We start from the raw sequence: 27,974 nt of genomic DNA on the forward strand, positions 1-27,974 counted from the left end.
AAGACTGTTCCCTCTAACCACTGGGGCGCAGTAGTCTACACAGCATTTGGCACACTACACAGTCAATCTTAATACAACAGACCCACATTTCTGCAGTGCTAACTGAGCTACAGGGATAGACACGCCAATCAGTTTGCTGAACAAAATCCTTTTTTTTTTGCAAAGTCCATGGCATCTCGACGTCCTATCTTAGCCAAAGCTTTGCAGCGGACCTTGGCTCCAGGTATAAGGGACTCCAGCTGAGGCACTTAAGAACACAGACCTGGGTTCTTGTGCTTTGCACTTAGCCAACATGTCGCCCAGGAGTACTGAGGAGCCCAAGGAGCTTTACTGAACATGTGGGGGAGCACTGAGCATGCTCTGCCCTGACTCACATTGCGGCTAAAAACCAGGAACTGTGTCTCGCCCTTCCCCGGCACACTGGCACAACAGGACTATTTGTTTTGGAATGACTCACGAGAAAAAGAGCCTCTCTGAGTCAGGGATGTTTCTAGAAAGTTTGCCAACCTTTTTCTTTACAGTTCCCAGAGTGTCAGAAGCCTAAGGGACAGAGGTGGAGGATTTGAAGTCACTGGAAGGGGGACAGCCAGCTCTCCTTACTACTGATACAGCGTCCTATCTCTGAACGAGAAGCCGCTGGGACTGCACATTTACCGCCTGTGAATACACAGGACAGTTCTGCCCAGAGCAAGACTAAATGTCAAAGAGGAAAGAAAAACAAAACAAACAAACAAACACACAACCCAAACCACAAAAATGGGTAGGAAAAAGAGGCAGACGCGGTAGAGCTAAGAGATTTTGGGCCATGTGTCACAGACAGAGTCCTCCATGTAGGCTGGATGGCCAAAGAGCCAATGAGGCATGAGTCAGTACTGTAAGGGAGCCTTACGATAAAGAGCGAAGAGCTACCATCTAACCTGTTTCACTAGAACACCCCAAAACTTTGAAGCCCCCTGGCAATGTGTCCCCAGCAGCTGTCCTCTGGAAAGTTATTAGGAGCTGCCTTACAATGCCTTCCAACTTCTCCACCTGCTGCCCAACAGTGGGAGGAACAGACAACACGTTCAGCGTCTCCTTTTCGGAGGGAAGCACTCTGAGTATTTGCAGGTTCCAGGGCAGACTTTATGTCTCTTCAGTTTTAAGTGTGGCTTAAGTTCAACTCTTAAAATGCTTCCATTGTTCAATGTGTAGAAATGCCACAGCCATCCTTAATTTATGGGAGCAACCAGACGGAAGAACGGGAATTAGAAGTTGGGCGTGCAACTCACAGAATGCTCAAAAACTATGAGTGACTGTCCTCATCAATTCCAAGCATGCCTCACCCAAAGACCTCTGGCTCTCATGCCCTTATAATCACTTTTTATTTATTTATTTGATGTCTCACCAACTAGCCCTGGTAGACCTTGAACTCAAGAGATCCACCTGCCTCTGCCTCTCAAGTGCTGTGATTTAAGGCATATGCCACCCACCACGCCTGGCCCCATGTCCTTATTATTAAAGGAGAAGAAATTTTTTCTCAGTAGAGACCACTTTCCCTACAGTTTTTTACTTTTTTTTTTTTAATCTTCAGCCTAAACTACACTGAGATACTGATATGTGTTACTTGTACTCCAATGTCACCAAGTCCCATGGTTGTCACCTACTCAGAATTAGGAGAGGAGGCATGCTGTGTGGAAAGGCTCCACTGCCTCTGCGAGACAACAGCTGAGCCTGATCACACAAGATTCCCCTCTCCCACATCTTGGATGAATCACAGCCTGCATGCTGAATTTGGCCCCTTACGATTTACCTTCCACTCCATCTGGCAAAGCCTGGGCTAAAAATAACAGGAGAAATCTCTGCAGATTTTCTTGTATCTCTAACTCAGAACAGCTTAAGAGTTGGGGGTGGGGCACAAACCTTTACTTTTAGACCCTTGGAAAGTTGGTATGCTTTGGAAGGTGAACACTGACCTACGGTGGAGCAGCGGCTGGCTTGGGAGGCGATGAGAAATGAGGTCAACAGGGACAAAGCAAAGAAAAAGACAACGAAAAGAGAAGAGAAGATCAGCTTAGCATCGGAAGGGAAGAGCTGTTGACCTCCGATACTTGTCCATTTTACAATACTGTACCAGAATGGGTTAACGTCATCATTTTAGCATCTGGGTAGCAATACTCAGTAGTTAATTAACAGAACATTAAGCCTCTGCCAAGCTGGCTTTTGGAACAGAAACTGAAAGACCCCAAACTCAGCCACTCTTGCAGCTCCCATCTCCAGTTCTCTTGATCCTGGCCAAGACAGCAGCCTTGGACACTCTCTTCCGGTCATAAGCCAGGCCCAGGGCAGCCATGCAGTCGATGAAGAATGTGGTGAAGTTGATGTGCCAGCGGTACTCACTGGCAGAGTAGTCGTAGGGGAAGGCGTGGTGGTAGTTGTGGAAGCCCTCGCCTGGAACAGAAGCATGGAGAGCAGTTAGGGGGCTCGGTGATGGCTGCTTCCTGCTCTTTGCACACCTCTAACCCAGTGGGTTCCTTAGACCTTGGAGAGTCAGACTGCAGGTGGGTGGGTGACTGGATAAATCCATTATCTTTTACTCTGAGCAAACAGACACCCTCAAAGGCATCACAGTTCCACTTATATTATGGGATCTACACACCTTGTCCAAATTACTTCATTTCCAAGAGGATCTTAGCAATGTAGAGTGTAGGCAATTTATTTCAAACATAAATTAAAGAACATGATCAATGGTAGGTCCCTGAAAAGAAGGCTATGTGCAAATGATAAAAAAGGAAAGTATTTTAAATTTATTTTTAATATTTGCATGTGTATATACATGTGTATACATGCCATAGCATGCATGTGGTAGTCGGAGGACAACTTGCACTTTTCCTTCCACTATGTGGGTCCCAGGGGTCAAACTCAGGCTGGTCAGGCTTGGTGAGCAAATGTCTTTACCTGATGAACCATCGTGCCAACCCAGAAAAGGTACTGTTAGTAATACCCAACCTAGCCTAAGGTAACGAGTGTTCTAGAAAGACAAGCACCCATCAACAGTGCCATTGGGTGACCACTGTCTCTTTCACTAAGGAAGCGAAGCCACAGGTCAGTACAGGGAAAACTAACTCCAGGCCTTTGTCAAACTCTCTTCTTGGGAAGGCAGGAAGATGTGGGCACAGGTCACAGAGGCATGCGTTCATTCATCCTGACAGCTGGGGCTGGATTTATAGGCTGGATCAACTACAATCAAGCGATATGGTAGGATTCCCCAAGCAATGTTGTGGGGAGGAGAACTCTAGCACAAAATAGGAGAAAACAGAGAAACAAAGGACATGTGAAAAGTGGGTGGTAGAGAGTGGAAAGGCGTGTGTGCTAATGGCCACCAAAGGCATCACTGATGGACAAGCCACGTCCAGGCACACTAGAGATAAAAGTACTATCCATGTAACGTACTTGAAATGCACTGCACTAAACTGCAATCATTCTGCCTTTTGTTGTTGTTGTTGGTGGTGGTGGTGGTGGTTTTTTAATCTCGATCTGTACACCAGGCTGGCCTCAAACTCACAGAGATCCACCTGGCTCTGCCTCTTGAGTGCTGGGATTAAAGGTGTGCGCCACCACCGCCTTGCCTTTTATACAGCATGGCTAAATAAAAACATGAGACTTATATTCATGGACACAACCCTCCTTTTCTCTTTATGATCCCCTGCACTGAGTGAGACTGCAGATCCGCCAGAGGTGACTAGGAAATGAAAAAAACTCAAAAGGGCCCATTATGGGAGATTTTTACCTATTGCACAGAAGTTACGGCCTCTTAAAGGCTTCCCAAATAAAATTATCCCCAGTGTTATAGCAGGAAATATACAAAAATCAGATCATTCTGACTCCTCTGGCTCCTGGCCAAGCATCTCCAAGCAGCAAGCTGCCAGATGTGGTCTTGCTGGCAACTTACCCACAGCTCCCATTGAAACCAGGATATTCTCCCGAGAGCTAATGTTCTTGTCGTAGGGGCGATATCCATAGAGGTGAGCGGCACTGTTCACCAGCCAGGTGGCATTGAGCACCACAGCATATCGCAAGAAGGTGCTGACGCACAAGCTGTTCACGAAAGTTTCACCCCAGCAATACCAGGGCACCAGCGTGGGCAGGATGAAGCACATGAGCAGGAGGCCAGGCTTGTAGTACCTACAACGAGATTGTACATTTCAGAGTCCGTGGAGAGAGGACTCTCACACTTCCGTGGACTGTCCACTCCTGGCAGGCAGGCAGGGTTGTTTCCCCCTTATACCATGAGTGAAGAGTAGCAGCAAATGCTGTTATCTTACTGTGTAGATGGGGCAATACGGATACAATCAATGACTCTGCTATCACAGTTGCTTCCTGGGCTGCTGTTGACCTGCCTTTGTGTTTTGCTTTCATGACCACTGGAGTCTTATTAGGTGTAGTGTGTGGTGTCATGCCTCTATTTCCTGCTACGAGCATTCTTAGCTCTGCTGACCCACCCCCAAACGCTCTGAGTGTCCCGGACCAACTGCAGGCCTCCGACCCTACAGCAACACTAGCCCTCTCCATCATGTAGACCAGATACTCCAAGGGAACTGACTCCCACAGCCATGCCTTTCACGTTCACATCATGGGAAGCTTCCCGCATCAAACTCCTTTCTGTCAGCTTCGACCTCGGGTTCCTTGGCTTAGGCTCCTCCTACCACCTAACTTGTGCCCCTCCCATGAGTGGGCAACAGCCTCTGCTGCTAAAAGACCCCTTAGTAACGCTATTGCTTATCGTAACCACTCGAAGTCTGCATGTAGGACTCCTCAACAGGAAGGGCATCAGCAACGTCTTGACCGGCCTTCTTATCTCTCACACCCTGTACTTCAAGCAGAGGGCTTCATTCCTGGAACATTCTTGAGGCTTTACCTCACTGCCTTCTGCCTCCATAGTCCCCCTCTGAAACCTGTGATGTCTCCATGCAGCTGGGAATTCAACATCACTTCTCCTAAGCCCTTCCCTGAACTCCTTCAATGAGAACCTCCCTGCTCTTTGTATCTGTCCAGTAGAGATACAGTAGACTACCTACTCCTTCAAGATAAGGTCTCCATTACACTCAGTTCTCTGTCCTTTTCTCTAGGGCAACAACAGGGTTTTTGTTTTGTTTTGCATTTAATTGGTTCCAATCAGATAACACAAAGAAAAATTAGTTCATTTCTGTGGCCCATAGGACATTAAAAATAGGTTTTAAAATGAACTGAACATGTAAACCCATTAAGTCATGGCTTTAATTTTACAGTTCCTAAGAAAAAAGGCAGAGTGTAAGCCCCACATTCCCAGGGCCAACCCCCTCACTCACCTCCTCTGGAACATGACCAGCTTCTCAGCTTTGAGGTCAGACATGTCCAGTTTTCCACCCTTCTCTTTGACAGCCGGGTGTTTGCGCACAAGCAGCCAGCCCACGTGAGAGAAGAAAAAGCCACGCCGGGAATTGTGAGGGTCGGCGTGTGTTTCTGAGAACTTGTGGTGGGCGCGGTGATCTCGGGCCCATTCATACACATCATTCTGGAGGGACAGGAAAGAGGACCCCAGTACTGAGAAGAGATGCCCTCCTGGGGGAATGCAAGGGCCCTGAACTCTCAGCCTAACCCACAAAATCCTCAGGACTCTGGCTCAAGAATATGCACAGGGTGAAGGTGAGGGACTCTCCTCTGCTTCACATCTGCCTTAGAAGTACGTATAGAAAAGCAGCTTAAAAGTCCCAGAACACAGGAACAGCATGGTTACTTCCTGAGGCTGTACAGAAGGGAAAGCAGATATGCAGTCTTCTTGTTTCATTGGTAAGTAAGATGGTGGATTTTTTTTAAAGTTCATCCTTTTATGTGTGTGTACGTGAATATAGGTGCATATGCACCACAGCACGTGTGTGGTCAGAGAATACCTTTCAGGAATCGGTTCTCTCCTTCCACACAGCAGGCTCTAGGGATCAAGCCCAGGTCGTCAGGGTTGCACAGAAATCACCTTTACTCACTGAGCCATCTTGATGACCCACATAGCAGCTTTTCAGACAGTGACTATGGGACAGAGTGCATGTGGAGTATCTTATCTCTGGCTCGGAGTATGAGGCAAGTGGCCTTGGGTCCTAGGGTGCTACTCTATAAAACAGGCGAGGAATGCCAACCATGGCCAGCGTTAACGTATGAGCACGGGCACATTTCCAAAGGACCCCTGCACTTGTCTGGGTCCTCCTAAACCTTCAAAAGTACACCAGTGTCTCTTCCTTCCCTTTGTCCTCAAGAATCTTGTAAAGATAAAGTTGCTAGGCCAGAGGTAATTGGGTATATCTGATGAGCACCTCAAATCTTAACAAGAGGGGACTAATTTGGTTTCCTAGTTTCCTCTTGCTACAAATTAAACCCACCACTGGCTATCTTGTGTCCTTAAAGCTCAGTAGCCACGAGAGTCCCCTCCCAATTCTCTATCCTTGTTCTGCTAAAGTCTGTTGTTTGAACAATCTTCAAGATGTTTTACTTCCCACCATACCCTTGCACAGGACTGCCATGTTGACGGAACCAATCTCTGGGCATCTCCTCGTCCGTAAAGGGTAGCAACAGTATCTGCTACCTCAAACAGCTATGAGGACTTAGTCTACGTTGAATGCTTGGTGTTTGTTGTAAAACGACAGAGCTCCAGGGTCTATGACACATCACCTTCTGTCCCCCTGTGGTGTAGTCTGAGTGAGTGAACTGTTCACTTATGGTCTAGGAAATCAGGGTCAGTACCTGGCTGTGGTGCCCCATCCTTTATATTGAAGACCCACAACAGCCATGCTGTGTGACACCACAGGGACCTTAAAAACTGACCCAGCACTTGGGGACCCTGTCGTAGTTCCCTTCTCAGTGACGCTATGGTATATGGACTTCAGCACTGAGCCTGCGTTCTCGGTGACCACAGGAGACTACAAAGGGTGATGGCTGTCCTAAGATGCCTGACTACCCACCATGGGGTGGACACACAGCTAGCAGCACCAGCTTCTCACCTGGAAAGCCATGGTGTTGGCAATGATGAGGAAGAGCCGTAGCGGCAGGCGCGCCTTGTAAGTCCGGTGGCTCCACAGGCGATGAGCCCCGGCTGTGATGCCCAAGGCACTGATGACATAGTACAAATATGCTGTAGGACGAGAAAGTGGGGGTGTCACCAACAGGCCAGTTCCGTAAGGGAAGGATGCCAAAGACGGTTTTTGAGCACCAGTCAGCTTCTTGTTTAGCCTTTGGGTAAAGGTCTGGTTTTCCCTGAAGCCCTGAGATGCCTTAGTCTGTGAAATCTCAGCAATTTTACCACTCTGGGGCACCGGTCGTGACGAGCATATCAGGGCATCCTCCCAGGGCCTATCTTCTTTGACCTCTAGCTGTCCTCGAAGATATTCTGGTCAGGGAACTGCATTTCTCAACCTAGAACCCACACCCAAGGGCATATGTGAAGCAACAAGGGTGATGGCTAGTTGGAGGAAACACTGAACAGCGTACTGTACACACGAGGCTTTTCCAGAGGGTACAAAACCACTTCAGCACTGTAGCAGTATAAGGGACAGTCAGATTTGCAGAGTGGTTCAAACATTACCAAGGATAATAAGTCTCATATTCTCCACATACCTCGAACTAGGTGGGTTCTATTAGTACCATACATTCCTGTGGAAGGTACAGATTCTGGATGGGAAGGGTTTGTCTACTGTTTGAAGGTGGGTTTTCTGTCCCCGTCCCTTGTTTCAGTCCTACTATCCAGCCCCCAAGATCTGTGTGCCCAGCTCCTGTCTCTCCTTGGCCACGCTCCTGTCTACGGGAAATGCTCAAGGCTGGCAGATGAGCACTGTCTCGCTGTCCTTGAGGCATGCAAGTTCAGGAAGTGCCAGTCACAGTCTAACTGGGAAAGAGGACAGCAGTTCACCCATATGTCCCCTCCATTAGCAGGACTAGGAGGCAGGGGCTGGGGCCCTGGGAGAAATGGCTAATGCTGATTCCCTCCCAAACAACATCAGAAAACAAAGGGACCTTCAGAGCCTACAGAACTCAGTTGCTACTGGAGACACCACACATTGTGCTCTGTGCCCTTCTGCAGACAGACAATAACTTTCCTAAGAATGTTCTCTTCTCCTTCCTCCCTTCCTGTCCCTCCCACATGATCCCAGGGGAGCAACAGACAGCATACTAAGGGAAATTCTAAACCATACTTATGTCTGGAAAAATCCTAAGGTAACCAGAGACAGGGGAGCTTTAGGCAAAGCAGACGTCCTCAGTGGAACACCAAGGAAACACCTGCACTTGGTCCATGATGCAGATGACCCAGACAAATTGGATCCAAAAGCACGGATAATATAAGGGGGGGAGGACCAGGGAGTGATGGTGGAGGGTAGACCACAGGACACATGGGAGCCCACACAGAACCTCCCAGTCTAGCACAGAAGAGACATAGATCCCTTCCCTGTCTCCCAGAGGTAAGTGTCCACAGTAGTGGGTAGGAAACACCTCATAGCTTTAAATTCAGAAACGGGCTGGGGCAGTTTTGCCCATTAGGCTCTCAGTGTTGTCAAAGATGTCTATTCAGCTCTGGGGTTCCAGAGTCCACGAAGGTACAGAAGACTCTTCAAAGAGCCGAGCCAGGGACAAGGCTGGCAGGGCCCACGGCTAATCTACAGAAGGCAGATCCCATTCTTACTCTCAACAAAGATGTGGTGTCAAGATCACGAGTGGAATACTTGGTACCTGAAAAACTCAAGGCCCGTGTCTCCACACCTGTAAGACCTGGCAGGACAGAGGCAGAGGCAGCTAGCACTCAGACAACCAGCCCTTCTGTATATACACTGTCCTCCAGGAGAGCGGCCATTAGTGTCCAGACTCAGATGTGCTCCAGAAAACCTCCCACCGTGCTGAAGAAGCCCTGGCTCATGGCCCCCCAGAGAGCAGCTAGAGCTCCGGGCTCTCCTTTCCAGTTCAGGGTTCAGAGGTGAAACCACCTGCGAAGGACATGTGTGTATCCAGGAGGCAGCAGCACCACCGGCCTGGACCCATGGATCGCCGTGGAGCTCAGTTAGGCAGCTCTGTGGCGTAGAGGCACACTCATACATCACAACCGCGGGAAGGTTGGGGCTGCTCAAGGCTCTATCCCCTGCCTAGGAGGCATGTGTTAGGTATGGTGTTTGGAGGGGAAGGGTTCGTAGCACGGTGTGGGCACAGCAGATGAGCAGACAGAATAGAAGGTCAAACACTCCTGCAACCTTACTTTATTCTAAGAATGGTCTATTGACTGGCTCGTGCCAAAACCTGGAGCCATACACCCTTTGCACTTGGATATACAGGAGGCCTGCTCTGGCCAGCCAGGCAGAGAGCTCCAAACAGCTGTGCTTATATCCCCTTCTGTTCTTCCTAAATAGTATTGCATGGCTCTGTACCCTCACTGGGCTCAACCCGGTGCCGCCCATGAGGCCCCTGGTCTAGTTCTTGGTTCCAAAGTCCCTTAAGCAGGGCCTGCTGCTTTTGTGGCAGGCAGGGCTGGGACAGGTGCCATCACGTGACTCACACAGAAAAGCTTGTTCAGTGGCCTCAACATCACTGCTAAGAGATTCTTAAAATTCAAGCCCCCCCCCCCATCCTAATCGCACCAGGCTCTTTTCCTAGCCCAGCTGGTCCATCGGGAACCAAAAATAAAGGGCTGCTGCCTTGGGTCAGAGGCTACCTCATTAAAGAGCAAGAAGAAACCTGAGGTATTGGCCCAGAACAAGAGGAGCTGCTCACCGAAGAGGCAGGTGTAGACCTTGCAGGAGGGAAGCAGTGTGATCCCGTACAGGGCCCCCAAGTGCAGCAGGGCCATGAGGATGATATTTCTCCAGACGTACTCCAGCTTGGGCGGGGGCCCCTCCTCATCCTGGTAGCTGGGGTCATATAAGTCATCTTTTATTTCGGGGCGAACATCTGCTCCCCAGTGGTGAGGATTCTTTTCAAACTTCTCTCCTTCATTCTGCTGTCCCCCAGAGGGGGGCGCTGTGATTGTGGTGGTGGCTGAGTAAGAGCCAGACATCTGCCAGGAGAGGGGGTGGAGAATTAGGGCTGCAAACGCTTGGGGGCAGTAGGGGGTACTTTCCTCTAATGTAACTGCGGAACGATGCAATACCGGCCATACCCCAGTGCCAAGGTTGCATGACTGTAGAGAGCACCACGAAATGGAACAAGAGGAAGTTTCCTGAAATGTGCAGACTGGCGGTGATAAACCTTATGCTCAAGGGGCAGGACAGATGTTTTATTAGCAGCACCCTTAGCAACTCACAGAGGAGACCCTGCAAGTATCGAAAAAGGGTCAGGTTTTACTTTAAAGACTAAGAAACACGAGTTGGGGGATCAACTGCCCTGAGTAAAAATCTGGTTATCGCCCGGTAGAGAAGCAATCATTCAAGGTAGAAAAACTCGGAAATGATGGCTAAATGCTCCAGGCTGCTCTGAACTCTCTCCAACCCCCAACCAGCCACCCACCTAGAAGTCTAATCTGCAAAAGTCCAATCCGCACCCACCAACCTGGGAGGGAGGGGCCACCTGGGGGGAGCTCACCTCTTGCAGTATGTGGGCTGGCATCTCTGCGTCGGGTGCTGGGGTCACGTTCCCAGGGAGGAGAATGCGCAGCGGCGAGCTTCAGACCTCAGGGACTGAGGGTGCTATGACTAAGTTTCTGCAGCCCACTGGTGCAGAGACCCTGAGCTCCCTGTACAAGCCCAGGGCCAGAGCTGGCAGTGAGGTAATCGTGTCCTATATTTCCTTAGGTTGCTTTATTGATCAATGAATAGATACAAAAATCAAAAGCTAGCTGGCCAACGCAGCCGCGGGCGGAGATAAGGATAGGAAATGAGAGGACGCCAAAATCGCAGCTTGCAGCCACCAGTGTTCAGGAGTCGGAATACTGCAGACACCAACACCGCATTGTCCCATCCCCAGCCAGGCGGAGGGGGGAGATGCTAATGAGGCTTTCGTAAACTCTGGCTCATCATTGGCCGACGGGAATTTGGTACCACCTCGGCCTGCTGCTCTCATTGGCTCTGCACAATCTGCTGTTCCCTCTGCCTCCAACTCCTCCCCCCCTCCTCCCCTCTTTTTCTGCCTCTTGGCTTCTCACCCATCCCCCCGCTGGCCCTCCACCCAGCCCCCACCCTGCCACGGGGGCGCTTCGGCGCCCTCCCTGGGAGAGAAGACCCAATCCAGCAGTGGGGGTTGGCTTCCAGGCCAAGAAGACCCGGCGAGGTACATAAAGGTTGCACAGTTGGGGGAGCCACGATAGCGCCGACCACTCATAACTCCATCCGGTCTCGGCATTTCCAGAGGCGCGTGGGAGGGGACATGGCTACCACCGACCGAGAGCAAAGCTGAGCGGGCCTGCTGGCCCGCCTCACTCCCCAGCAGGCGCCTCTGTAGACCCTGCTGGAACAATGGCTCTGCCTCGCCCAGCAGCTCCAGGATGCTTACCAGATAATACTCGGAGCTCTGGTGCCATAATCAAGTTTTCATAGATCTGCGGCCTGCCCATTCACACTAGGCGCAGTTACTAAGGTCACTCACTGTACACAGCCACGGTCAGACGGCAGTATCCAACCCCACCCCCATCTTCATGCTTTCCAAATGCACGTGGCACCTTTGGGAGACCCTTCTGTCAGGCTGGAGTTCTGCAGTTTTCTTTATGGAAAAGACCAGGAAACAGCAGGCCTGAATGATTACTGCAAGCCTCACTGGTGACCGCGCAGTGGGTACTCCATCTTTCCACTTTTAAACCCGAGGGACGTGACCTACACAGATGCGAGTGGTCTCCTCCGCCAGTAAGTGGTGGAGCTGGCTGAGAGCACAGCCATGTGAAACTGATGCCCAAGCTCTCCGCCCTTCCTCAGGACCCCGTGGCCTTGGACCCTTAGGTGCTCTGATCTCACAGGCCTCCCCTTCACGGCCCCATCTTCTTTGGTTCTGTGTTAACGCTATCAAGAGAGCCTGTAGCCTCGCAGGCTGTGCGTTCACAGAGTCTGCTTCCGTATGCAGGTCACCCCATTATTGCCCACCTCCTCTAGGGAAAGGACATGATAGAGATTGGGATGTGCCTGGTTGCTCAAAAAGAGAGAAGCAGGGCATTTCCTGGGAGCAAGACAGACCTCTTGCCTTCTGGTTCTCGGGGGCGGGGTGGGGGTGGGAGGCTTGCCAGCTCTCTACTAGCGACCAGACACCTCCACTCCAGGCCTGGTGTCCCTGGCCCGTGCTAGCTAGGAATGTTGAATGAGACCAGGTGTTCTCAGCAAATGGCAGTTGGGCTGTGGTGGCTCAGAAGTGCTGTGTGAAGTTATCTGTAAGTGCCCGCCACCCCTTGGCTGTCTGTGTGATGTCTGACCCGCCTGGTTCTTCTATCAGCTGTGTCCTTGGCTGCTAAAACAAACTCCCTTAGACTGGGAGGCATGTACAAGAGAAATGGGTTTCTCACCGTTTTGGAGGCTGGGCATCTACATCAGCACCAGCCTAAAGTGGGCCTCCGATTCATAGGTGGGCATCTTTTCTCTGTCTTCAATGGGAGGTGGTGAGTGTTGTCTCTGGGGTTTCTCTTTTTTTTAAAAAAAGATGTATTACTAATTGTAATTGTGTGGATGTATGTGTGGGTGTGAGTATGTACACATGAGTACAGATACTTGAGAAGCCAGAGGTGGTGGGTCCCCCAGTGCTGGAGTTGAGCAGTCTAATGTGGGTTCTGAGAACCAAACTTCTCGTCCTCTGGAAGAATAGCAAAACTCCAGCCCTTGGGGTTTCTTTTATAAGGACACCAATATCATCCATAAGGGTGAAGCGTCACCTTCCAAGACACCGTTCCAAATACTGATGAGGTTTCACCATAAGAGTTCAGATTCCCAAGTATTGCACTCTTTCAGGTAGAAGATGCAGGGTTTGCTTTGGGATGCTTTGATTGCTACCGAAGGCAGCTTTATGTCTGAGACAAACTGGCCCTTGCACCTACTCAGCCTGCGGTCCACAGTGCTGCTGGCATTGATAACCCAGGGCTGGTTGGCGTCGTTACTTAAGCCAGTTGCTATTGCATTCATTGTCTTGCAGAGAAAGCTAGGAGAGGCTTGCCAAGACAACAGTGTAGAACAAGAGTCCTACATTCCTCTCCAAGACAAGTTGCTGCCCTGGGGAGAAAGCCCTGGGAGCCTAGATAAGTGCTGAAGTATGGGGAGAATGAATTCCAGGGAGAAAGAAGGTGGAAGCCACGTTGAGGAGCAGGAGAGGCCGCTGCCTGCTTCATCCCCTGTGTGTCCACTTCAGGAGTCCCCGCCTGCGCACAAAATAAAGCCGTGTGGTAGGAACGATATGGGGCAGCGTGAGGCTTGGCAACAAGCCTTAAGTGACCATCAGGTTGAAAGTTCTCGGTGGTACGTGATGAACACTTGTCTACACTTGGGTTTGCAGTGATGTAGGAGCTATTTGGTACAGCAATGCACAGTGTACGAAGATGGACGTGAGCTGTAACATTCCACTGTGAAGCAGGACACATCGTCTTACGGCACTTTTAATCGTGACCCTTCAACTCAAGAGAGTAAGCATAAAATACCCCCCACTTAGGCATCTTAAATAAATAAGTTAATTTTAATTACAGGGAGTTCCTATTGGCCACGGGATGAAGCCTGTACTTCTTACCATGACTTTGGAGGCCCTCTGGACCCTGGACCTTCCCTGCTTATGTATTTCCCTTAAATGTCCTCATTTCTCTTCAGTCCCTTGATATTTCACTGTTAAAACCTATGAACATTCCTTTCCTTTTGCCTAGAGCATTCTGCCCCTCCAGCCTTTACCCACTGTCGACCTTACTGATTCCTGGTTGTTCTTTTTGGTTTTGTTTCTAAATCACCCAATGGTTTACCAGGCTGGCTCTCCATGTCATGTGCTCTTTAAGGCCTTTGTGGATTCTACTTTTCTGACATTTGTACTGAGATTTACGGAGAAGATAGGCTTGAGTGCCTGACCCAAGAGGGGCTTTCAGTGGGTATTTGTTCTTTGAATTTGTTACATCCATCGTAATAGGAGATATTTGAAATATTACCTCCTTATTATCTCTTCCAGGACCATTCTCTTTTAAGCAATAGATGAGCATTATAGGAAAGGTTGTTTTGAAAAGATGCACCTTCAAGGTGTGTATTGTTTCTTTACTTCTCAACCAGGAAGACAAGTCATAGGAATTTCTAGGTACGGAGAAGTGGGGAGTGAAGGTGTGGCACATGAATGGAGACTCTTTGGTCGGGCATCACTTTGGGGCCTTGCAGTCAGTCTCATACTGCGGCATGCTTTCTACCTCTCATTTCTAAGCCAAAGGCAGGAACTAGCCAGGCAAAGAGAATACAGAGGAGGGGGCCACATACTGGACTCTGAGCTGGCTTCATTCTAGTTCAGGAAAGCACTTGCTAGAGAAACACCTTTCAGTTTTTCCATGTTAAACGGCTGTCACAGTGTAAATTCATCATTCTCAGGGCAAGAGAAGAATAAAAATTACTGTAAGCAGTTACTATTCCCTATCATGTTCGGATACAGAGTACGCATTTTCTAATGCGAAGTTAGGTCAGGCTCTTCCCATGAGCTCCATAAGGAATGTAAATTAATAGTCATCTTTTTATTCACTCTTCTCTTTCACTCCCCTCTTCTTCCTCTCTTTCTTTCTCCCCCTTCCTTCCTTCCCCTGCCCTTCCTTTCCTTCATGAACAATTCCAATCCAAAGACAATCGGGTAAGTAAAGTATTTGTCCTCCGAGTGGTTGGACTTCCAGAGCGCAGAAGTGTCTAGAATTAGGTGCTGCTGTGTAAGCCACTGAGGAGTCCTTGTTCAAGATGCTGTTTGGCACTGGGTGCTGGAGCCTGAGTGCAGAAAGCCAAGGACACTTCATCCACCCGACCCCCACTCCGGGAGGAGCAGCCTGATTCGGGGTGTTGGATCCCAAGTACAATGAGGAAGGTGACTGGTTGGTGAAGAAGGAAGAGGCCCTTTCGCAGTCTCTGGGAATCTTCCTTCTGGAAGAGGCCCTTTCGCAGTCTCTGGGAATCTTCCTTCTGGAAGAGGCCCTTTCGCAGTCTCTGGGAATCTTCCTTCTGGAAGGGCCTTGAGAGGGGCTGAAGGTCAGCTCTGCCCAGTCATTCTGTTCTGCTGTAGAACTCGGAACCATCTGAGAAATCTTACTCAAGACTTAGTTTTCAAGTTTAGGAAGGTAGTGTGTCAAGGTAAGAGGAACATTCTATTCTCGTTTTATTGAAATGTTCATTAGCTTGCTTTATAAACCCCTATGTGGGTGTTTCTTCTCTTGCTAGGGCCTTGGTATCTTTTGTTTTCCACTCATTATTCTTAGGAGATAAATTAAGAATGTGTGATTTAATAAGCTGTCTGTGGGCTGGGGGTGTAGCTCAGTGTTAGAGTGCCTGCCCAGCATGTGTAAGGCCCCTTTCTATCCGCGCTGCAAGAAAAAGAAGAAAAGAGTTCAGTGCTGATGTTCCCACGTCTCATTTCCTTACTTGGGAGGCCGAGACAGGAGGAATTTGAGTTCAGAACAAGCCTAGACTACATTGTGAAACCATGTCTAAAATAATAAACAGCCCGGGCCATTTATCACGTAACTCTAAATTGCTGTTACATGTTTAATAAACCAGATGGCACAGGGATAATTCAGGTATAGGAAAAACATGTGCCAGGCACTCATTTTAGAGCCACAGGTCACAAGTGGAAATAGGCAGGCCTGGGTAGTGTGATGCTCCTTCCACATGGTGGGACAGATATGCCCCTGTCTCGGCCCTGTCTAGACTGTCCCTCTGCACTTGTGGGATAGGATCTTCTGTGTGAGTCACTTTGCTCTACAAAAGCCAGGGTATCACAGTCAACTTATTCAAAGTTCATATTTTCAAAATGCCCAAAATTTGTATTTTTCTGAAAAGTGAATTTAAAACCACTCTTGTCTCCTTCTCTTCCTCTCTCTTTTCATTTCCTAGGGCACCATTCTCAGATCAAGTTAATGAGAATTTCTTTTGGTTCTGGTAAGAAGCTTGTTAGGGGGGAAAGTCGATCCGTTTATGCACTTAGCTTTTGGCTTGTCAAATCCATCTCTAAGAAGGCTTTGCCATGTGTCCTTCTGAAAATTCAAATAAAAACAAATTCAAATGAAGAGAAGAGGGAATTTTTATTTTACATTTTCGAGCAACGTTGAAGTTTATTGAGGGAAAGTGTCCACAGATTCAAGCACTAGTAGTGGAAGAGAGACAGAGGCAGGGAGAGGAAGCAGGTGAGGACAGAGAGAGAGATGAGAGGGGAAAAGAGAGGGCAAGAAAACACACAGAACGTCAGCGCACACGCAGGCAGCGAGCAGGCCACCAGGATCCTCAGAGATAACGTGGCCGCTGAGATGCCTCAGCGGGTGAGGCTGCTGGCTGCCATGCCTGAGGATCTGAGTGTGACCCCTGGAGCCCACACGATGGAGAGAGAACCCCTGAAGTCGTCCTCTGACTTCCACACTCAATCTATGGCATGGCTCTCTTGAGCACCCATACACTCACAAAATAAGTTAGTGCAAAAATCAAAGAGAAAACAAGCAAATAAACACAAAAATCAGGTGGGGAGGAACTCAATAATTATTAAACTTTGAGTAGGAAAGGCCAATGAATGTCATTGACCATACAATATGAAACTTGGAAAAAGTGAAGACAGCATTTTTTTTTTTTCCAAGACAGGGTTTGTCTGGCTGTCCTGGAACTCACTTTGTAGAACAGGCTGGCCTCGAACTCACAGAGATCTGCCTGCCTCTGCCTCCCAAATGCTGGGGCTAAAAGCATGCACCACCACCACCATGAAGGCAGCATATCTTAAAAACGGTTTCTCCTGTGACTAATCGGGAATGTGCTTCTCCAAAACAACGAAGTAGCTGGGTGTTGGTTGCTGCCAAATGTGGAGACAGAGACAAGTGGGGGAGGCAGAAAGGGTCAAGTGGCACTCATGAGTAGTGTGTAGAAAAGCAGGAGAGGAAAAGTAGTGACCAGGTCCAGAACAAAGAAAGGTGTGCACTAGTGAGGCCACTGTGTGAACAGTGTTTACAGTCTCTGTAGTTCAAACACTGGTTACGATTTAACTACAGTCATGGCCCAGCTGTATGGAGAGGATGGAGAAAATGAAGTGTGCACGTTCCTACCTGAGTGATTGGACGTGTGGTGGTCACCACAGTGGTGAGTGTTTAAAAATTACATTTCCATCTTCCAAGGCGAGAGGTCAGTAAACGAAATTCTTAAGGCAGTTAATCGTGATATAAGCATGTTTTTTAGAAATACAGAAAGGAATGCCAGGAGCCAGCCAAAAAGAATTCAGAGATGTTCTTCTGAGGTACGAAATGGGGAGGCAAGTGGGGCGCTACTGTTTCTGCCTCTGCCTGTCTGTGTCTCTCCCTCTCTGCCCTGCCTCTGCCCCACCACACTGGGCTACAAGAGACTTTTTACATGAACCAAGTCCTCTAGACACCCTTCCCTGAACCAGTCAATCTCAGTCTCTCTGTCTCTCTGTCTCTCTCTGTGTCTCTCTCTCTCTCTCTCTCTCTCTCTCTCTCTCTCTCTCTCTCTCTCTCAAGTCTCCCAGTGTAGCCCAGCTAGCCTTGAGCTTTTTAAAATATTGAGAATTGTATATACACATACAAAGCATTTTGATCAAAGGTAGCCTTTAACTCTTGATCCTTCTGCCTCAGTTTCCCGAGTTTACAGTTATGTGACACTATGCCCAGCATCTCCCAAATCTCTTAAGACCTTGTTTTATTTCATATTTCCTTAACACCACCCCACCCCCAGTGGCCTATGCCCCAGCACCCAAATAAGGCTATCTTAGGACCAGAAGACCGGGAAGGGGGGGGGGCATGATTCTGGGATCTGTGTCTCTAGGATTAACTTCTAAGTCTCCTTCAGCTGTATTTTATTGTCCCTTGATGATTTCTCTCTGAGGCTATATAAGGGTTGAGAAAAACAATAACAAAAAAGCCCACCTAGGCTGACTCCGTTCTCTTCTGCTTTCTCACTTCTAAATCCTTGACTTTCTCGTAGGAGCCTTTCTCCAGGATCTGCATCTCACAGGTCAGGGAGACCATGGGCCCTTCTGCCTGCTTTAGGTGGGACTCAGAGATGCTGAGTCTAACACTTGAATAACATGCTCTTTTGGGTTTTTTGTTTGTTTGTTTTTTGAGACAGAGTTTCTCTGTGTAACGGTCCTGGCTGTCCTGGAATTCTCTCTGTAGAACAGGCTGGCCTCGACCTCACAGAGATCTGCCTGCCTCTGCCCCCACAGTGCTGGGATTAAAGGCGTGCGCCACCACCGCCCAGCTGGATAATACCTGTTGATATTTTCATACGGAACTATCACTATCTAACAGATTTTTGAGCAGTTTTCTTTTTTCTTTGCTGTGAGTTCCAGGCCAACTCTGATCTACATAGTGAGTCATAGGCTTGCCAGGGCTGCACAGTTCTTGTCTCAAAAACAAATATAAAGGGGGGGGGCACTCCTGAGTGTGGGAGCTGGCAAGTGAGCCGAGGGAAGAGCATGCCCTCAAAGAGCTTCAGGCCATGGTACTCATGACCCTTACAGAACATTTACACGGCACCCCACTTTGAGCACGCTCTGTGGTATGAAGTCCAGGTGAGGAACAGCTTCTTACAGTTTTTCTGTCAATTGGCATGTGCCACCAGACCCTGGATTCTTATGTTCTTTAACATGGTCTTTCCTGCTTTTTTCCCCCTTTTTCTCTCTTTTCAAGTCTCTCTACATAGCCCCGGCTGTCCTGGAACTCACTATGAAGACCAGGATGACCCGGGATTCACAGAGATCCTCCTGCCTCTGCCTCCCAAGAGCTGGGACCATAGGCATGTGCCACCATAGCTGGCTCTCGCCTGCATTTTCAAGCCGCCTTTATTCATGCATGATTTTGTCATGTGCTGCTTTCGATTCCCTCATTTAGAAGAATGCTCCAAAATATAGCTTATTTCATTTTACAAAATAAAAAGGTGTTCCTTAATATCACCACTGATTTTTACCAGACAAGCTTTAAATTGTTAGAAGCTCCCAAACTCCATGCCATATGCAAGGTTTCCAAATGTCTAATGTTTGCTTTAAGAATTATTAGGGCAATTATCATAAATGGTTTCCTTGAAGTAAAAGCTCTACCTTACCAATATCTGAGAAAGTCTGCCCATTACTGAAGTGATTAACAATTGATTGGCCATCACACTTTGAAATAAAAATGTTACATTAAAGAAAAAAAAAAAAAGAGCCAGGTGTGGTGGCACACACCTTTAATCTCAGCACGTGGGAAGGGGAGGCTAGTGAATCTCAGTTCGAGGCCAGCCCGGTCTCAAAAAAAAAAAAAAAACAAACAAAATAAATCAGAAACCGTACACACAAAAACCAGTTAATTCATCTCTTTCAGATAAAGTAACAAGAGTGCTGCTGCCCCTGGAGACACTGAACACTCCACCTTGTGCAGATCCCATCAATAGAGTGACATTAATTCTGCTCCTAAACTCAGATGTCCTTTGCCCTTCCCTCTAGCACCTTTAGGACTGGAAGGTCTCACTCCCTAACAGGCGTCCTGACGAAGCCTGGATCTGGCCTCTTCCAGCCCTAATCTGGCGTCCTCTGCTCTGGCCACCACAGTAACTTTCTGAAACAGAGATTTTCCTGTCCTGCTTGAGTGAGTGCATCTCATGACTCCTTATCACCGAGCAATCTAGACTCTCTGTGCCTGGCTGGCATTCTCAGCCTCCCCTGCAGTCTCCTCTCACACCCCTTCAGGCCCGGGAACATCAGCCTGAGTCGTGACTAAACACTTTGGTCTGTGTTTTCTGTAACATCTTAACCCTTGCCACGACATATTATTGGGTTTTTCTTTGAACTGGAGCCCTACCTCCTACATGATAGATGTCTGCATGAAGCAGTAAGATCGCGCCCTGCTTAGCCAAGTCCCCCCACGGAGGAGGGAGCTGGGGACCAGAGCCCATACCCAAGGTCATCCATGGGGCAGGGCTGGCCATGTGGAGCCCACAGCTCTGCGTCCCTCCTCCTCAGAGAGGGAGGGCTGTACGGAGGTGGGGGGTTGGGGAGGAATCCCCAGGAAGCCATCCATCGGCCCTACACGGGAGGATGACTGATGACTGCAAGGTGCGCGCGCATCCCCCGCTCCGGAGCCAGACGGGGGTGGGGGTGGGGGGCGCAGAAGAGGCAGTAACAGCGACCCGCGCAGCCAATCTGCAGGGGCGGCGCCTCCTGATTGGAGCGGGCACGGGCAGAGCCGCAGCGCGCCTGCTGATTGGCTGCTCGGCGTCGGACGTTGTGGGCCGAGTGAACGCGAGTAACCTTGGGGGCGGGCGCTGACCGAGAGTAACCCCGGGAGGGGCCGCCTCTCCCAGGGTCTCTAGGCGTCTAGGGCCCGGGGCCCGCCCATTGCAGAGAGCCAGGGCGGGAGGAGGCGGACGGTTGGGACGTGAGCGCCTCGGAACTTGGGTTTCCACACTGATCTTCCTTCTGCCCCAAGCTTCCTTGCGTGGGAGTTTAATGGAAAGTTTAGCGAGACCACAGAGGTGTTGGAGCATAGCAGGAGTCACACAAAAGACTGTAGTGTGTACCTTAATGATCCAGGGAATTGACAGCCTGCCCTCCCTGCCCTACTGTGGAAAAGACAAGGCTCGATGCTATTAGGTGCAGTTTCCTCCACCTTATGTCCCAGGAGCAAGAGGCGGGTTGGAGGATCTGTGGGGACTGGCTTTTGTGGAAGCAAGGAGGAGAAAAGGGACAGATGTGTGAACACATGAATACGCAAGGGAGGGACGGTGATTGCCGGTGGGGATATAAAATGGTGCAGTCACTGTGAAACAAAGTTCGACGTCCCCACAAAAAGAAACAGAATTACAATATGAGCAATGAAATCCACTCCTGGCTGCATACAGAGAATATTGAAAGCGGGTTCTCAAATATTTGCACAGAAATATTCATAGCAATTCACATTTAGTGAAAGGTTGAGACAACCATACACCAACAAAGGGAACTTCAAATGGGGTACACACTACACCCCAATATTGATCAGCAGAAAGCAGTGAGGTACAGACATTGCGGTATGAATGAATGCCCAAAAAGTCATGATGAGAGAAGAGATCCTCAGAATACCACAGGCTGTGTGATTTCATTTCTGTGAAATATCGCCAACGGGTAAATCCTAGAGATGGGATGTTGGTTATTACAAGGCATAAGAAGCCGAGTGGAGCTGGAGTTGGGGGAGCCACTGTTGAATGGGTATGGGCTCTCTCTGGGGGTGATGAAAATGATTTAGAACTAAAGGTGGTGGTTGCACATTATTATGAATGTACTAAATGTCACAGCAGCGCTTGACTTAATATGGCTAATTTTATGCTGCGAGATCCACTTCACTTTAAGTATGTGTATGTGTCAGAAATCACAGACTACAGGGGAATTCTGCTGCCCTCCAGAATTTTCTAAGGGGAAAGTATGGAGCCCTGAGTAATTCTGGGCCCTTCTCCGCCTTTCACCCTCATTTCCTTGTTCACAGGTCTTACAGCCTGGCCCGGTGACTCACTGTTCCCTGTGCAAAGTGGCCATGAAGCAGATGTCCCTTTGGTCCCCGGAAGATCCTTATCTGAGCCTAAATCTCTGAGCTAGCACAGCACACATGCTCCTTTTGTTGTTCTTGCTATTGTGTTGTTCTGTTGTGGTGATGGGGATTGAGTGAGCCCAGAGCCCTGTGCATGGTAGGCAAGTACTCCAGCACTGAGTCCCCTGTGCCAGCCCTCTGTGGCATGGGTCTGGGGAAGAGTGGCAGAGGAGCAGACCCGAGTTTTGCAAGGAGAGGAGTTTTGTTTGTGTGTCCAAGAAAGTCTCAGGTCCTTGTAGCTGTTGTTTTAAAAATGATAAGCAGTGCTGGTTACGGTGTGGAAAGGTCATGAGGCACGAGCCACAACAAAACCCAGTATCAGAGCTTTATTAGGAGGAGGGGGGGATGACAAAAGAACCAGGCCTGGGGAAGAAGCACGTGCAGAGAACAGAGAGAGACAGAGGTAATGGGGGGAAGAGAGAACAGAACAGGGCGGCGGTGTGTGTGTGTGTGTGTGTGTGTGTGTGTGTGTGTCTGTGTCCGGCTTTTTAAAGCGCAGGTGGGCTTATGGAGCTACGCCATGCATGCGCAGATTGCGTGACCACTAATGACGGACGTAAGATGTAAGACCCCCTTACTTAGCTGCTGAACTGCGCATGTGTGGTCATGCCGCTGGCGTGGCGGCAGAGTCCTCACAGTAGCCTGTGATCATTGCCTGACGTTTTTGCCCCTGTAAATGTAAAGAGCAGCTAGTTGCCAGTGTCACGGAGATTAAACCTCAGTTACTGCATGCTCCAACTTCCATGACATTTCCAACAGTTTGTAGCACAAAGGGAACTAAAAACGCGTGATATCATCTCGTGATTTCATTGAGTACTGACCATTTAGTTCTGGGAGGCATTTTTATAAGAGAAACCTGGGAGTAGATGGTGTAGCTCAGTGGTGGAGCCCTTGCCTACCAAGTACAAGGTCCTGGCTTCAATCTCTGATCTCCCTGCTCCCCACAAGGAGAAAGTTGGCCTTGAGGAACAAGGACTTTATGAGACAGTGGGCTTTGGTTAGAAAAGCAGAGAAGAAATACCAGGTTTTTCTATGATTTGAGAGTACAGCCTAAAACTCAGGCGTGGCTGGATATTAAGATGGCCATGAGGCTGGAGTAAGTTGGGTCCTTGAAGAACAAAGGGAGCTTGCTTGTACAGAATGATTGAGTAACTTCAGCCTCCCACCATTCCCAGGCGGGAAGCAGGGCCACTCCCCGAGACTTCGCTTTTTGGTATAACTGGGCACAGCTGGCAGGTAATGGCTATAAAAGATGCTTGCCTAAGTCCTTTGTCCCTTACTCTACACAGGAGGCAAAGCCAAGGTTCTGGAGACTCACCACTGCAGACCCTTCACTCTCTTGCTGCTTTTCTCCAGGGGAACTCACCCACATCGTGAACTCAGGTCTGTCACTGACGGTGCCTGCTGCTGCTGCAATAAAATGACACCTCCTCTAGCTGTGCAGCATCCGACTAGACAAATGTCATCGATGTTACCATGGTGTCCTCCAGTTGCTAGACGCAACATATATTTCCCAATCTAAAGAAAGTTGTATTTAGATCTGTGCCATGCCCTGCATCTCCTTTGCCAATGCTGAGCATGCCGTCTTGATTTTTTCCATCGGCGACAACCGCCTTCTTAGACTCCAGGTTAAAGCGGCCGCCTTTGGCATATTTTTTAGCCTTTGTTTTCTTTATTCTTGAGATGGTAGACTACACAACACTGGAATTTAGAGAATACTGAGCGTTTCCTTAACCAAAGTCTTGGGTTTTATCAGTGCTTCTTTAATCTATTTGGCCTTGAATTAAAAACAACCAAATACATAGAATATGCTGGTTTGTTTCAAATAATTTAATTAAAACAATTTATGTGTGAGTGTGTGTGTGTGTATGTGTGTGTGTGTGTGTGCGCGCACACACTTAGAAAGCCAGGTCTTAAATGATTAAATAAATGTCACCATCAAATTAAGTCTCAGTGTGATAACCTTTGATGAGGGCATTCTCAATGACTGATCCACCTTCAGAATAGTTCCAAGTCATGATTTCATCCAGAGTGAGGCCAACTTAGGTTGGAAAGTGAAGTGAATGGGCAGAGTTTCTTCTAGCAGCTCTTAGAAGTCAAGATGCTGGTCTGGAAGCTGTTGCAGGAACACAGAGCTTCCACACACTGTAAAGTCTGCCTCCACAGATCAAGTAGACAAAGCAAAACCACCAAAACAAACCCCACCTTTCCCTGCTGCGGCCAGGAAGTCCTCCCTGTTCCAGGAACATGGAGACCCTGGTCTGCTTCCTTTTCTCCAACTGCCAGAGGTGTCAGCATTCTTAGGGGGCTCTTTGTTCTTTGGGGGCATTCTGTAGACAGGAATTGACTGCCCAGCCTAGGCTGCAAGGTAAGAATTGCTCTCCTGGGCAGCTCTCCTGCTGCTTCTGCTACTGCTGCTGCTGCTGCTGCTGCTGCTGCTGCTCTCAGCCTCTCCCAGGATCTCCATGTTGAGTCTTTGTGAGCGTATGACTCATGGAGTCCTGACATTTCCCCAGGCTGTGGTGTCGGCTTGTGGTGCCTTTGATTTAAAGCCAGCAGACTCTGTTTCCCGCTGCCAGAGTTTAACCTGACACTACTCTTAGGAAGGGCAGGTTTTACTGGGGTATGACTCGGTCTGTGCAGACTCTACTTCGTTTTGATAGTTAAAGGTGCAGAACGTGGACGGAGCGATGGGCCACAGAGGCAGGTCCCTGGAGTCTATGTTGAAGCCCCAAAGCTCCCCAAACAGTGCAGTCAGGTTGTTGGTGGTGCACGCCTTTAATCCCAGCTCTCGGGAGGCAGAAGCAGGTGGATCTCTAAGTTTAAGGCCAGCCGGGTCTACACAGTAAGTTTCAGGACAGCCAGGGCTACACAGGGAAACCCTGCCCTGAAAACTCAAAAGAAGAAAAGTAGGAGTTGGGGGTGAGGGTGGGGTAAGAAAAACAAAATCAAACCCACGAACTTACATCAGAACAGTTAGCTTTAGAACTGAGAGCAAAGAAGGCAATGGCAAACTTGTCCATGTGCCACACTGACCCATTGGAGATTAAAATTGGGATATTAGAAAACTCGGGAGAAAAACTTCTACTTCCAATGCCATAACCATTTCTTATGACTTTCCCTGCTTAATTTGCCACTCTAGACAGTCAGTTGTGTCATGAAACTGTGTCGCTCGGGCTGGCTGTGAACCCCTTATCAATCTACCTCAGCCTCTGGAGTGACAGGTGTGTTCCACCATGCCCATCTTTTGATGTAATGTTGATAAGAATACATCACGGAGAAACCGGGGCTTGTGAAAGGGACCCAGCTTCAGACTCTGTTCATCGGGACGCCCAGTCACTCAGCAAATTCTCGATTTTGGGATGTCGTCATTCAGAAAATAAGGAGCTGCCTGCGGACCCTGTTTCTTGTCAACTGCTTCGCGTCCTTCCCAGCAGTGTAAAGAATGGGTAACCTACCTCATTCCACCTCTAATTCGGTTTCCTCAGCAGCATCCCCGGGCGGAGCTAAAGGTTGTGACATTTTTGGGAGCTTCAGGAACCAGTCAACTACTAGGTCATTCACCTTAAATTTAAATTTTAGGTCGTCTTAACACTACCTTCTAATGTGTGTGTGTGTGTGTGTGTGTGTGTGTGTGTGTGTGTGTGTGTGTGTTTAAAGACAGGGTCTCACTGTGTAACCCTGTGTGGTCTACAACTTGCTATGGAGACCAGGCTGGCTTTAAACTCACAGAAATCCACCTGCCTCTGAGTGTTGGGATTAAAGACATGGGCCACCAAACTAGCATGCTTATCTTTTTTGGATGCCTAGAAATTTTATAGATTATTACTGTGAGAGCAGCAACCGATGATCATGAATGTGTCAGAGTAGAGAAATGAAAGCCATTGGATGAATCCTAGAACTCTGTGAGCCGCTGTTCTCTGGGGTCTAGACACACTCAACCTGCAGACTTCTTGCTGCATGAAATAAGGAGTTTGCTTGCTGTTAATGGGAAATAAGAGCCTTTCCCCCACAGACTGTTTCCTGCTAAGGAAATTCTTCTCCTCTACTCGTCTAAGTTAGAGGAGACTTTGTGTTCCCTGTTGTGCTTAAGCATTACCTCCATCCCCTGCTGTCACACACTCAGGAGAGAAAGAAATAGGCTGTGTAGAGAGGCCGTGAAAGATATGGTTAATGGCTTATTTCCAGCTCAAAGCCAACGTTATTTATGGATTCTACCCTGCAGGCTAACTCCCACTCCTTATTATTTACCTGCTTTCAAGCCCTCTGCCAAATAAAGATCTTTTCCTGCTGAGTAAGATGTGGGGCTCTTGAAAACCAAGGCCTTCCCCAGAGATTGTGTTCTGTTTCTAGCCTGACGCTCAGGAGACCTCCAGGGACTGGGTTATCTGGAGAGACCTTTCCTTTTGAACTCCAGAAAGCTTTCTAGGATTTGAAAGTGATGAGCAGCTGCTTGGGAGGCGTGAGGAAGAGGACAGAGGAAGGCGACAAGAACACAGAAACGGAAGACCAGTGGAAATGGAAGACAGAGGAGGAATGATCCGCTTAGCATCAAGGTCAGCATGACCTTCCAGTATTGAGCATTTTATTGATGCCCTGTCCTGAAATAGGTTTCCATAATCACCATTAGCATCCCGGATCATTAAGCCTCTGACCAGTTAGTTTTTGAATAGGACCCCAAATGACTCCAAACTCAGCCACTCTTGCAGCTCCCATCTCCAGTTCTCTTGATCCTGGCCATAAGCCAGGCCCAGGGCAGCCATGCAGTCGATGAAGAATGTGGTGAAGTTGATGTGCCAGCGGTACTTACTGGCAGAGTAGTCGTAGGGGAAGGTGTGGTGGTAGTTGTGGAAGCCCTCGCCTGGAACAGAAGCGTGGAGTGCAGTTAGGGGGCTCAGTGATGGCTGCTTCCTGCTCTTTCCACACCTCTAACCTATCAGGTACCTCAAACCTTAGAAAATCCTGATGTTGCTGAGTGAATGGATAGACCCAGATTTTCTACACTAGAGTAATGAGTTACCATCCCAGGCACCATAAACAAGGATTTCAGAGACCCTAGTTACCTATGACCTGTCCTGGAGCCTCGGGAGAAGAGCGTTTCTATCAAAGTGTAAAGGTATAAAAGAGAGACTGGTTCTCCTAGAAGAGTTATAGCACTGGAAGAATCAGTGAGCAGATCAGAAGAGGAATGACGGGTAAAATTCAGAGATCCGCCCACCTCTGCCTCCCGAGTGCTGAGATTAAAGGCCTGCGCCACCGCCAGCTGGCTTATGGGTATGGTTCTTACAAACGTGAATAAGCAGTATCTTTTCATACAGCACTGGTGTTCCCTGTAAAGAAGCTCCAAGGGAACGGGGAGCTTGACTGAAGAGTCAGAAGGAGGAGGTCTAGCCAGTAACCAGAGAGTCCCTTCAGCCGCTGCAGGTTCACCACCGGCTGCTCCGGCTACTGATTCTCTCAGCCTTGATCCTTTGATGGGGGAAGTGATGTTAAGCGAAAGCCCTCCGGGTGCTGGGAATGTAACTCAAGTGGTAGAATCTTTGCCTTCATGCCCAGCATGCACGAAGCCCTGGGCTCATCCCTAGCATAGTACAAACAGGCCATTGTGCATACTTCCAATCCAAGCACTCAGGAGGTAGAGGCAGAAGACTAGAAATTCAAGGTGGTCTTCAGTTACACAGCAGAGTTAGAGGCCGTCCTGAGGTACATAAGACCCTGTCACCTAAAACAGAACAATCAAAAACCCAGAACCACTCTTGCAAGTCTTAGAAATTCCCTCCATCTGCCACAATTCTGAGAACTCTCAAAATGAGCTCGTCTCTCTGACTGAAAGGTAAATAAAGTTGTTCTTGACTCAAGACAGTTGGCATAGTAGATAAATGTGGAAACTCCACAATAGTTTGCCAATTACTGGCAGTATTACTCTCCCTGAACCTATTCCAACACCAACAATGCTGAGCACTTATCAGGTTAGTGCAATCAACAGGAAATGAGAAAGGTAGTTGAACAAAAGTACCCCCAGCTAGAGTAGCAAATATATAAATCAATAAGCAAGATAAGTCTTACTAAGGAAGCGACTCTAGCCGGGGTTTCTCAAGGCATGTCCATCTGGTTTTCCACGTTAGGGCTGTACACTGTAAGAACAAAATGGGGAAGTGGCCAGAACTAGAGGAGAGAGTCATAAAACAATGAGAAGATAAACATTCTTTCAGAGTGGCACGTTTAAAGTGTCTTGAAGTATTTCTAAATATTTTCCCTATACATTATAAAGCATAGATCAGTATGAAAC

The 27,974-nt window shown here is 48.6% G+C and overlaps 1 protein-coding gene across 1 annotated transcript; it reads right to left on the reverse strand.

Annotated features, from left to right (window-relative positions):
* Window positions 1-283: 283 nt before the first annotated feature.
* Window positions 284-10,928, reverse strand: LOC131906806 (stearoyl-CoA desaturase 2). Its single transcript, XM_059257585.1, has 6 exons — window positions 10,561-10,928; window positions 9,754-10,036; window positions 7,005-7,135; window positions 5,325-5,530; window positions 3,929-4,161; window positions 284-2,427 (listed from the first exon to the last, which is right to left on the reverse strand). Exons 1-6 carry the CDS (start codon window positions 10,582-10,584, stop codon window positions 2,228-2,230), a joined length of 1,077 nt encoding a protein of 358 aa, XP_059113568.1. The 5' UTR covers window positions 10,585-10,928; the 3' UTR covers window positions 284-2,227.
* Window positions 10,929-27,974: the final 17,046 nt, after the last annotated feature.

The sequence above is a fragment of the Peromyscus eremicus genome, chromosome 1 (assembly GCF_949786415.1).
Source record: "Peromyscus eremicus chromosome 1, PerEre_H2_v1, whole genome shotgun sequence".
Classification (NCBI taxonomy): Eukaryota; Metazoa; Chordata; class Mammalia; order Rodentia; family Cricetidae; genus Peromyscus; species Peromyscus eremicus.

Excerpts from the sequence above, each read along its gene's own strand:
- LOC131906806 (XM_059257585.1), bottom strand. The coding sequence starts at position 10,584 with ATGCCAGCCCACATACTGCAAGAG. Across the intron at positions 10,037-10,560 it reads CAGCCCACATACTGCAAGAG|ATGTCTGGCTCTTACTCAGC; the intron begins GTGAGCTCCCCC and ends CTCTCCTGGCAG. Across the intron at positions 7,136-9,753 it reads GGTCTACACCTGCCTCTTCG|CATATTTGTACTATGTCATC; the intron begins GTGAGCAGCTCC and ends CTCGTCCTACAG.